We start from the raw sequence: 12,895 nt of genomic DNA on the forward strand, positions 1-12,895 counted from the left end.
TTTTGTTATATTTTTTTTTTTACCGCACCAAACCTGCACCAAAAATGCAGCAAGCAAGATTTTAAAAAACGCACCAGGCCAGCAACGGATCAGTGTGAAGGGTTCCAAAGGAATACATTTCTCACATTTTTCTTTTTAATGCCAATAAGCTCTTTATCATAGACTAACAGGAATGTAATATGAAAAAGTGGGCAGCACAGTGGCTAAATGGTTAGCACTTCCGCCTGGCAGTAGTAGGGTTGTTGGTTCAAATCCCAGCCACGGCACTACCTGCCTGGAGTTTGCATGTTCTCCCTGTGCCTGCATGGGCTTCTTCCGGGTACTCTAGTTTCCTTCCACACTCCAAAGACATGGTGGTAGGTTAATTGGATTCTGTCTAAATTGGCCCTAGTATGTGTACATATGAATGTGAGTTAGGGACCTTAGATTGTACACCCCTTGAGGGTTTGGGACTGATGTGAATGTACAATATATATATATATGTAAAAGCGCTGCATAAATTGACAGTGCTATATGAGCACCTGAAATAAACAAATAAAAGGCATAGCTCTGAACAGTTGTGATACAGTAATAACCTGCTATTATTTGCAATGTGAAGTTAGCATTTTCTTGTATTCTGTTTTATTTAGTTGTCTCTGGAGTGCTGTGGTGGCTGTATTATGATCATATTAATGGCATTAGTTATCAGCTGGAGACTGAGAAGGAAAATGCAAAGTTCTTGCTTGGATTCTCTATAGTATCTACATCAGTGTCTGTAAGTATGTACTTGAACTTACTGCTAGAGGGCAGTAATGGATTGGTTTTCTGACTTGGCGAGTTACAAGTCACTGTTTTTCATAATAAATTCCGCTTTTCTGCCTCTACTGCTTTATGTGTGTATGAACTGAGTGTGTTTGACATGCCCTTACTTGAACCCTGTTCAGGGGGAGCTCATGCGTGAAATGTGTCTAAATGGTCCACGTCTGGGCAAAGATGTTATGTGTACAAATGTTAAAATCCAGCAGAACTGAAATGCTTGCTCCTAGCAGCAAAATAGCAATAAATGTTTCCAATACCATCCTTATGGCTTAGAACGTGTATGTACTGTTAGTATAGAAATTGATTAGGAGCTAACTGACATGCTAAGCCAGCAGTATCAAATAATCTATCAAAATTGAGCTACTGACTTTTAACCCTTAGTCGTAGTAGTACATGTAAACTCAGTCACTAAAACGTTATATATGTTGTAACATGTTACTGTCAATCAAAAAGTAGCTTTCTAATATTTTTAAATCTGCAGCTCTCATTAAAATAATACCTGGTAATCTTGCAATGAAGATTCTTGTTTAGGAAATTATATAACTTGTTTCAAGTATACACCAGGTTGTTATCCTGTCACACAGGCTTCTGATGAGTTGATTTACTAAAGACAAATAGGCTATTAACTTTGCAAGGGAAGTTGCACTCTGCAAGGGAATTTGCTCCAGAGCTTGGTGAACGTGCAAGGAGGAAAAAACTGACATTTTGCTTGCATACAATTAGGTGGTGGAAGTCAGTAGAGGTTTACCTCCTTCACTGAGCTCTAGGGCAAATTCCCTTGTAAGGTGAACAGTCTATTTGCCTGTAAGTGTTAAGCCATCCACCCATATAAGTGGCTATTTAAACACACATTGCACAGGCATGGTTGTCACCATCAGGAAACTTGCCATGAGAAATGCCATGCAGCCATCACTGTAGTTCATGAACTTAGACATGAAGTGGATACAGAGGTGGCAGTAATTTGTTCTACCACAATGCTTTAGGAAACTAAATGTAATTCTGTTAGGGTTTTACATATAGTTTAAAGGAAACATGTGAAAGAAACATCAAGGCTCGCATTGCTTTATCTCCTTGTAAAAATGCTAGTAATTTGATTCTCATACTGATCCTCTTGCTTCATTTCATTTTGTCCCTGATCAGTAACAATTATGTACATCAGAACTAATGATTTATCTCACATTGGTGTCCGTTTATGACACAGAGAATAGCTGTGATTCTGAGGATCGCAGCTACTCTCTGGTCATTCACAGTTTATGACACTCAGGAGATCAGCGAGGAGTGATGTCAGCCCTTCACTGGAGATCTGTGTTCTCCCTCCAGATTCTCCAGCCCAGAGCTGGAGAATCGGAGGAACCGCAAACTAAGCAGTGATAATTTACTTCTGCTCAGTAAACTGATCTCTTACTGTAATCTCGCGAGATTATAGTAAAAGCAGCCATTTTCCAGCATTTGTAGATCGTTCTCCCTTAGTTTGGAGAACTGATCTACATCACTTCATAAAAGGCATTCACAGGAGAACTGTGTTCTCCGAGAATGCTGGAGAACTGAGCAGCGATCATTTACCGTTGGTTCCTAAACGGACACCTTTGTATCTGCACACTTGTTTTGGATACGAAGTTTGGTAATAAAGCCACTGTATCAAAATTGCAGTTAGGCAATTATCATTTTTTAAAAAAGGTTGACAAGTGCAGATCTTTTGTTTCTCTTTTTACAGGTTTACTTGAAATAATGTAGGCCCTTTCTCACCTAAAGATCATTTGAGACTTCACACTGTCTTTCACTCTGCACCTTCCAATTGCTAATAGAGAGCACAAATTAACTGTCTGCCTTTTTATACTTCATGCATACTAGGTATTTAGTCCCTGTACATGAAATTCTGGAATTTTGGTGCGGTGGAAGGCACAGGGGTGCATAGGCCAACCCTGCTGCTGGCAGCCTGTTAAACTCTATTGGAGGCTGAAAGCTGCAGCGGCTAGACAGGGCTGGACAATGCAAAGAGTAGTACTAATGTTTAGGACATTATGCACTCAGGAATGAATGGTCAGAACACAAGATGTTTGCATTTCCAACATTTATCCCTGGGTGCCTGCTACCCACATAAAATCTGGAAACGTGTGCAGGTTCTAAATGCCCCGTGTGCATGAGGCTACAAAAGCTATGTGGCCAGGCCTTCTTTTTATGTGATTCCCACTCTGTGGATGTCACTAGCCAGTCTATTCGGTGAAGCACCTCCCTTGGTTGTGTTCAGCTTCATCTGTCTTGGTGAAAGAACCAGTCATGGTTCCCAAATGTCTCAATATGATGCCAAAAAAATTTTGATTAAAATGTTTGCTGATAACATACTACAAATCCAGATAAAAACTCAGTGATGAATAAATAGGTGTGCCCGCACCCAGATTTGATTGCTATGCTCTGCAGATTTGCCATTGGGTGAACTGATGTGGACTGGTGCAGTGTCTGTTTGGACCCTTTTCCAGTTCACTTCTGTTTTGGAGAACCTACAATTACTGATGCAGGTCCTCCTGTAACAAATTTGACTAAGACCCCTTTTGCAGTTTTCCAAAGTGTCTGTGAGTCAACAGATAATCCGGGCATGGCTTCATATTTGGCCAACCATCTACCAAATACGATTGATTTCTAGTGTTGTGTCTGTTTTTTAGATCATCCTGATGATCCTAATTTTTGTAATGAGAACAAGAATCCAGATGACCATTCAACTCTTCAATGTTGCAAGCAGTTTTATCAGCCAGATCCCACTCCTGTTGGTGCAGCCCCTCTGGACTTTTCTGATTCTCCTCTTCTACTGGGTACTATGGGTGGCTGTGCTGCTTAGTATGGGCACTTCAGGTAAGTCCACGTGTGTATGTACATGTTTATGTCAATGTTATTTGGCTGCTCTGTCATCTACACTGTAATTCACTCATTTACGTTTTGTGCTTAGTTTACTGAACTGTTCAAGTACTCTCCTGGGACCTACCAAATAACATAGAATGGAGAGACACCAAGTAGGGAAAAAGAACATTTGTAGAAAAAATGCTGTGACCAATGATAAGCTCAGGTGTGTTCAGACTTGGATCTGAATCCACGTGTTTGAGCATGCCAGGAAGCTGTCACCTGTATGAGTCAATCATCTGTCACACATATACTGTACATGCCCCTTGTATATGTGTATCTGTTGAGTGGGGAGTGCCCAGCCACAGAAGATTAGCCTATACAGGCAACAGCTTCCTGGCAGGCTTGCACATATGTGTACAAAACAACAAATAAAGGAGTCCTCCCAACTCTGTGGAAGTCAATAGAGTCACAAGCCCAGGAACAGTTAAAATCGAAATTCACTTTAATGTTGGGTTAAAAAGCATGACATGTAGGAGTGCCCAGATTGATACATCACCAAGCCAGTGGAGAGGAGAAACACATATTCCCAGAAACTGGAGGATGACACATGATCCTGGATCCAACAGTAGGTTGCTTAGTCCAGGAGCCTCAGGACAGCGGGAAGGGTGTGTGGATGGCAGTCACTGGGATCACTAAGATGTTGCATACGCCGTAAGTCACGTGTCCCAGATCCCATTGTTATGTCATACACCTAGCGAGAGAACGCCCGAACAAGGGCTGGTGAAGGCAAATTGGAGAGCAGTCAAACCAAAGGAGAGAAGCCGGTCATCACTATAACATGTTTCAGGTCATCTTCCATGGGTTTGGAAGCGCTCCTTTATGTGTTGTTTTGTGCTCATGTCTCATTGCTGGTCAGATAAGTTGTAGAAGCCTCCCACACTGTGGTTATCTCTACTTATCCCCTGGAACCTCATTGTGCTTGGTATTTGCACCTTTACACATACAGTGGATATAAAAAGTCTACACACCCCTGTTAAAATGTCACCTTTAATGTGACCTATAAACTGTACAACTAAATAGAAAAAACAAATTGAAATCTTTTAGGGGGGAAAGTAAACATAAAAAACTAAAATAACGTGGTTGCCTAAGTATGCACACCCTCTTCTAACTGGGGATGTGGCTGTGTTCAGAATTAAGCAATCACATTGCAAAATCATTGAATGTAACCATTTATTTAGTGTTTTGTTTGAGTGACAACAATACTTCAAGACAGGCTTCTTGTTCATTGCATGATACATATAAATAGTTATGTACTATTTGACATAGCATGCTCTACCTGGCATGTGTCATTTGAAAGCATCTGACACATCACAGCTAGTGATGAAAGTGGGCGTGCTTGGACTAGGATCCAAACACATACAGTGCATATAAAAAGTCTACACACCCCTGTTAAAATGTCAGGTTTCTGTGATGTAAAAAAATTAGACAAAGATAAATCATTTCAGAACGGCTTCCACCTTTTAATGTGACCTATAAACTGTACAAATTGATTGAAAAATAAATTTAAATCTTTCGGGGGGGGGGGAGTAAACATAAAAACTAAAATAATGTGGTTGCATAAGTGTGCACACCCTCTAATAACTGGGGATGTAGCTGTGTTCAGAATTAAGCAATCACGTTCAAAATCATGTTAAATAGGAGTCAGTACACACCTGCTATCATTTAAAGTGCCTCTGGTTAACCCCAAATAAAGTTCAGCTGTTCTAGTAGGTCTTTCCTGACATTTTCTTAGTCGCATCCTACAGTAAAAGCCATGGTCCGCAGAGAGCTTCCAAAGCATCAGAGGGATCTCATTGTTAAAAGGTATCAGTCAGGATAAGGGTACAAAAGAATTTCCAAGACATTAGATATACCATGGAACACAGTGAAGAAAGTCATCATCAAGTGGAGAAAATATGGCGCAACAGTGACATTACCAAGAACTGGACGTCCCTCCAAAATTGATGAACAGAGGAAAAGAAAACTGTTCTGGGAGGCTGCCAAAAGGCCTACAGCAACATTAAAGGAGCTACAGGAATATTTGGCAAGTACTGGCTGTGTGGTGCATGTGACAAGAATCTCCTGTATTCTTCATATGTCTGGGCTATGGAGTAGAGTGGCAAGATGGAAGCCTTTTCTTATGAAGAAAACATCCAAGCCCGGCTAAATTTAGCAAAAACACATCTGATGTCTCCCAAAAGCATGTGGGAAAATATGTTGTGGTCTGATGAAACCAAGCTTGAACTTTTTGGCCATAATTCCAAAAGATATGTTTGACTCAAAAACAACACTGCACATCACCAAAAGAACACCATACCCACAGTGAAGCATGGTGGTGGCAGCATCATGCTTTGAGGCTGTTTTTCTTCAGGGGGAACTGGGGCCTTAGTCAAGTTAGGAGGGAATTATGAACAGTTCCAAATACCAGTCAATATTGGCACAAAACCTTCAGGCTTCTGCTAGAAAGCTGAACATGAAGAGGAACTTCATCTTTCAGCATGACAATGACCCAAAGCATACATCCAAATCAACAAAGGAATGGCTTCACCAGAAGAAGATTAAAGTTTTGGAATAGCCCAGCCAGAGCCCAGACCTGAATCTGATCGAAAATCTGTGGGGTGATCTGAAGAGGGCTGTGCACAGGAGATGCCCTCGCAATCTGACAGATTTGGAGTGTCTTTGCAAGGAAGAGTGGGCAAATATTGCCAAGTCAAGATGTGCCATGCTGATAGACTCCTACCCAAAAGGACTGAGTGCTGTAATTAGATCAAAAGGTGCTTCAACAAAGTATTAGTTTAAGGGTGTGCACACTTATGCAACCGTATTTTTGTTTGTTTTTTATTTTTACTTCCCACCACCTAAAAGATTTCAGTTTGTTGTTCAATTAAGTTGTACAGTTTATATGTTACATTAACGGTGGATAAAGTTCTGAAATGATTTATCTTTGTCTCATATTTTTACATCACAGAAACCTTACATTTTAACGGGTGTGTAGAATTTTATATCCACTGTATCTCTTCCATAGGTGCACAAAATACCTGTTAATTCTGCCAGAAATCCAGTGAGCTGATAACTTCCGGCACACTCTGCTTCTACTGCAGTGTTATCTGTTCTCTCTGCAAACTACAGAACACCTCCTCACTTTTTTGGAGGGGGAGGAGGGTGTTGTACTTTTAACACACTTCATATTCTAGAGTGACAATGCAGCTGCTTTCATAGATACAATTCCTGAGACAGGAGATATGTTACTGGGAGGATCACCAGATGAAAGTAAAGGTAAAAAAATACCCTGAAAAGTGACACTCCACCACTTTTCTGCAGAATACTGGCCCTTGACCATTTTTCTCCCTCATCTCATCTTGTGTTTGGTACTGATTTCTGCACCTCACCTTCACTGGAAAGTAGAAAAAGTATGAATTGTTAGTTTGACATTTCCTGCATGACTTAGTTTATCATTTTTTAATGTTTGGATCATGTACAGGTAGCAGTGCATCCCTATTTCATCTTGGCATCATATACAGGTAGTAGTGCAATGTCTAAATAAAATCAGGAGAGAAATAGCTGCCTGTGTTAGGTACATTATAGCTATTTTTTTTCACTGCAGCTGTAGTTGTATGGTTGTGTTGTTGCTTTTACATTATAGACAGGCTAATACAATGTAATTATAAAATTTAAATATAAAAGTTACAACAAATTATGTCAAATTTTTGGCATAGACCTCCAGATTACATTTCCCAGATATTAGAAGCTGTGTTTCTTTACCACTAGATGTCACTTATACAACATAACACAGATTTGATGGCATTAAGCCTTTGAAAAAAGATTTGCTTGGCCATTGCTGTAAACATGAAATGGATGATGAGAGAATTAGGCTTTTGCAGTATTATATGGAAAAGTCCCAAGCAGTAGACCACTTGTCAACATAGAATAACCCTTGAAACAAGAAAGCAGTTATTGTGGTCATGTAAATGTTAATGACAGCATTAAAAACAGAATATGTAGTGCTGTGGTGGTCAATATACAACATTCCAGTGCTTTTCAACCTTTTTTAAGCCAAGGCACTCTTCAGAATTGCACACAATCTGGGGGCTCGTTCACACCAGGAGGTGCATCCGAGTGTGTGCATTTTTTTGCTTGCTTCCACATGTTGCATTTTTTAATGAGCTGCTCTATACATGTGAAACACGCAAAGCTGCTCTATACATGTGAAACTCCCCTTGCTCTGCCCTGCAGCCAGCCACAAAGTATTTTTTCACAGCCAGGTACACACACTCTTTTGTTTGTTGTCTTCAATGACCAGTGTAGGGGATGTTTGTTTTTGGAGTTTTATTGTGGAACTGGGGATAGGAATTGGGAATTTAGTAGGATACTCCAAGATAAGAACTATTCCCACTGAGGACATCTAGCTGATCTCTTAGTTATTATTATGATAATAACTTAGTTGATCACTCTTAATAACTTAGTTGAGCACTTTTGAAGTCCTGGATGAAAGGAGATAGCAGACTTTTCTTTAAATGGTAGCAGCAAGTAGTTTAGGAGTGACCAAAGTCCCTTTATCTGTAGTAGTAGTTGCAGAGCTGAGCTCCTCAGGTGCAGGCCTGTTACAGCAGACTGTGGCAGTCCAAAAGTACAGGAACTGAGCAAAGTCCTTTACAGTAGCAGTTGGACAAGCTCTTCAGAACACTAGCCAGTGTTGCCTTTTCTGAGACCCACACTGACTATGAAGCACCAGAGGGGTAGCAAAGCACATAGAGTCCTCAAGATCTCTCAGTGTCTATACTCACAAATCCAAGGACAGAAAAGCAACCTCCTTCCGATCTTCCATGCGACTCTCTCTCCTCCAGTGATACCAGACAGAACTTTGGCAGACAACCTCAGTCAGCTTACTGTAGAACCAGAATCACTCTTCCTAACTTCAGGCCCTCAGGTTGCCAACCCGAAGCTTGCATGGCAGCAAGTGCCAGGAGAGACAAGCCTGCCTGCACTAGTGGAAAATCTTTCTCTACAGACAATCATTTTCAACATTGCCATAGCAAATGATTGAATAGCACATGCCAGTTACATTCTAATCTACACAGCTACTGTACAAAGTGCAAATAATCATAAAGACTCACCAGCTACTCTAAATCACGAGCTGCATAAAACAACCACAAAATGTATTCCTGTCATTCATTCACTTAGATACTGTCTTGAATGTTTCTCAACCCTTCCCAATAATGTTTCAGTTCAAGGCTGCCTTTAGGCTATGGAGCAAGGCAAAAAAAGGCACAAAGCAGACATGTCTCATGCAAATTGTATGTTGTGTATTATACTATTATACCATGACTATCCATAGTTGTGTATTTAGACTAAACGTCTCTGTCTTTCCAGGCAGTGCCCAGGTATCATCAGATGGGCAAGTGGAATTTAAACCTCTGGCCGGAATTCGATACATGTGGTGGTATCATTTATTTGGTCTTATATGGACCAGTGAATTCTTCCTTACGTGTCAGCAAATTGTCATTTCTGGAGCGACTGTTTCTCGGTTCTTACATCGGTATGTTCTGAAGACTTGTGCTTATTTTAGGGAAAAAAAATGCTCTCAGATTTGTTCATTCTTTGTTCTGATATTTGATTGTAAAGATGTACCTACCACAGTGCTTCTTACATTTTAAGATATTGGGCTGAAAAGTCATGGCATGATGGAAAAAAATATATTTTATGGAAGTGCTGAATTAGACATGTGATGCCTAGGGTGATAGCCTATGGCCTTTACTATTGTGTTTTCTACTAAGCAATTTAAAGTGAAACTCCATTTTTGTTGAGGTTATGTATTATGTGTTTATTTTTTGCAAACATTGTAGGGCACTTTAAAAACTCGATTTGCAGTAGCAAGAAGAGAAGAATTTGATAGCATTATAGCTACGTGGCTAGCACTCTTACCATACAGCTCTGGGTCCTGGGTTCAAATTCCCACTTGGAATATTATATGCATAGAAATTGTAAGGATTTCAACCAGCTTCTCATAAATCTGCAGGTATGGTAAAACGGTATTACACCTAAAAGCAAACATTTATTATATTGCAAATCACCAATTCTTAGATGTGGTAGATGCATTAATTTTCTTTTTTATAGGTTTTCTTTCCTTTATTTTCACCTGGTGATTTGCTAGTAAGTCTGTTGTTTTTCAACAAAGCAAGCTGTCCTGCAGATGCAGCAGTTAGAGGGCTGAGCCAAATCAGTTACCACTGAAAGGGTTCTTGCTATCTGAAACCTTCATCCCAAAAGCAACAAAACTGTTTGCTATAACTGCTTGAAAAGTGTACAGCTGGCGTTTGCCTTCAATTTGTTTAGTGTTTTTAAATCTGTTACTGCATCTAACACTACCCTCCCCTCAGACTGACAATGGTGCTGTCCAAAGGTGTGTTTGTTGCTCCTTCATCCATATCACCAGGTGAAAACAGAAGGAAACACGCCTAAAAAAGAAAACAAATTCAATCACCACATCTAATGATTGTTAAGCTGCAATAAATTCCATTTTTGTTTTGGGTTTAATACCAATTTTGATTCCTCCCAAACTGGCCCCAGCATGTTTGTGTGTGTGTGTGTTTGTGTGTGTGTGTGTGTGTAAAAGTCTTGGATACATTCTAAAAGATTTAGGAGGGCAAAGAATGAATTGAATGGTTCTATTTAGTATGTAAAATTATGTGTAATGGTCAGTACTATGTGGAATTTAGATGTATGGAAACATATATAGGAATAAACACTGCATGCTTTTAATTTTGTATACAATTACCATCACAGATTAAATGATCATTGTAATAATCCTAAAGAGGTTTCAGAGGATGCCTGAAAATTTTCTGCAAGCTCTCTGCTAACGTCAGGAAAAAACAGTGAGCCTGTAGTGTTAGCAGGCAGTTAGATTACTGGGTAGGTTCTGTGCACAAGTCATCATTCACACTTCAGCATTTTCCTGCCCCTTACCATGCCTGACTATGCAGAATCCAATAATTCTAGTTGTGCCTGTTCACACTTGTACACTCACTCACCCTATGTTCTACACTTTATGCTAAAGAAAGTATTTTTTTTTTACAGTGTATTCAGGCATTATTGATCCTATAGACTTCAACCTGTAAACATGTGATACACTCAGCTGAAGGTGTAAACACAAAGAGGAAATCCCATAGTGTAGTATGATAAAAGCTTAATTCAATTTTATTAGCAATTACACTTACAGTGGCCCTAAATCACATCAGCATATCTCATACAGTATGCCCCGCTGGGTCTCCGACCTGCATGCGTGATGATGTCACGTGTCCAGCCCCATAGGAGATGCAGGCTGACACAGGATGCCAATTCCCACCTTATATACAATTCCGGAAGGATATATTGTGGTTACCAAAAGTGGTTCTTATTGTAAAGCTAGCATTAAAGGCACAAAAAAGGAATCAGTTAAAAAAATCGATTACACAATAAAAAAGTTATATTGTTTTTTATTGCACTTAAAAAATATAAATATATAATACATTTGTAAACTCGCTGTCTAGTGGTGTAACAAAATAATTACAATACAAAACAACTAGAAGGCAAAATATACATACTGTATATGTGTATATATACCCTACACAGGATCTCTATCCTGGGGTTGTTCACATTGATCCATCAAGGTACATTTTTATCTTACTTAGAAATTACCATAAAAAACCCCCCCAAAAAATAAAAATGAACTTTATATGCATACAAATCTTCGTTAATCCAGTTAAAGACATGTATAACAGTCTATATATTTGTTACATCAATGTTTAACAAGATCAGCTTCCATTTAATATATGTGATTTTTCAAATGAAACAAAATATGCAAACAAAATGGGTCAAGTTGTTTGAGTTTATTATTTATTTATATCTTTCCTGAATTTCTGTTTAAAGCAAAATGGCTATTTTAAGGTGACATTGTCATCATGAACCTGTAAAAGAAAAGGTGAAATACTTACCTTACTTTTAGCCCATGTGTTAAAATACTGATGCTTTGCTGCCCCCTGACCCCTGCCAGAATTTGACTTGTCAGTGGGGTTGAATACCTGTGACTCCCATCACACGCTGTGGTTTCCCTGCAGCTTGTACCTCTTTTGGTGGGGGTGCAAGTATTCTTCACACCTGGAGATGCGGAATGCATGTTGTGGTCAATTAAGAGCAAAGCACACAAGCCAACCATAGGGAAAGTATATTGCTCCTTTTATTACAGGGTCACTTTCAAATGGATTTCTGAGAATTCTAGAAAGTAATTCTTGGTTGAGAACACCTTTATACAGTTCAAGCCCCACCTTTGTCATGGTGTCTAGGTTTTATTTGTACAGTTCTTTCTAGTATTACCACATTATATGGGAAACTGCATTTTACTGGCTGAACTCCAGTCTATGACGTAATGTAAATATCAGCTGCACTAGCTTTCCCTTGCTTACAAGACGGTCTTTGGAGGTCAGGGCCCCTGTGTTTCTACATAGAGGGACCACAATCAGAAATTTCCATTTGACTTGGAAATCCCATCTAGCTTAATTTTGTTCTGTAAAGAAAAGATATATTTAGGATGAACAATAATGTATGAACAAATATCAGTGGATGGTTGGTTTTATGGAATACAAAGAATCTACCTCCTGTATGATTTCCAGGTGCCTTTAAAAAAAATGCATGGAGATAAGTGTGGATTTTGAATTTCATGAAAGTTTATGTAATATGTCTGATTATTTCCAGAGATAAAACAAAAGTCAAGCACCCCATTCTGTCTTCCTTGTCTCTTCTGTTCTGGTATCATCTTGGAACAGCGATTATGGGTTCCTTTGTGCTGGCCATTTTGAAAATCCCAAGAATTATTTTAATGTATTTGTCTCAGCTACTATATAAAAAGGTGAGCATTGATGAAACCTGTGCAATTTTGGTGACTCGATTCTGTATAAATTTGGTAAACAAACATATGAAAAGTAGTGCAAGCCGAATGGCCTCGTTCACATGCTTTGTCTCTTCTGTATAAAAGTTACTTATCTGGCTGTCTGGTCTTGTACAGTGAGCTCTGCACACGCAGCTCACTATACACATTCTGCTTTGCCAAATCTGATTGAACTCCCATGCATGCGCCAATGACAGTAGGCGGCAATCGAGACCCGGAAGCTCCAGGACACTGCATTGCTGGAGACAAGGTGAGTGTAGTTCCACTTTAAGTACACCCATGTGAAGGAGGTCTAATACACCA

At 39.5% G+C, this 12,895-nt stretch overlaps 1 protein-coding gene across 3 annotated transcripts in view; it reads left to right on the top strand.

Moving 5' to 3' along the window:
* SLC44A3 (solute carrier family 44 member 3) overlaps positions 1-12,895 on the top strand; it is a 152,558-nt gene that overhangs the window by 67,013 nt on the left and 72,650 nt on the right. For all 3 annotated transcript variants that reach the window (XM_089677272.1, XM_089677271.1, XM_089677270.1), the window contains exons 9-12: positions 630-754; positions 3,459-3,645; positions 9,043-9,208; positions 12,400-12,553. In XM_089677272.1, the coding sequence (XP_089533398.1) occupies positions 630-754; positions 3,459-3,645; positions 9,043-9,208; positions 12,400-12,553 (632 nt within the window). The remainder of the gene's footprint in view (positions 1-629; positions 755-3,458; positions 3,646-9,042; positions 9,209-12,399; positions 12,554-12,895) is intronic.

Source organism: Staurois parvus, unplaced genomic scaffold, assembly GCF_062004578.1.
Source record: "Staurois parvus isolate SC_StPar_1 unplaced genomic scaffold, SC_StPar_1.0 ptg000183l, whole genome shotgun sequence".
Taxonomy (NCBI): domain Eukaryota; kingdom Metazoa; phylum Chordata; class Amphibia; order Anura; family Ranidae; genus Staurois; species Staurois parvus.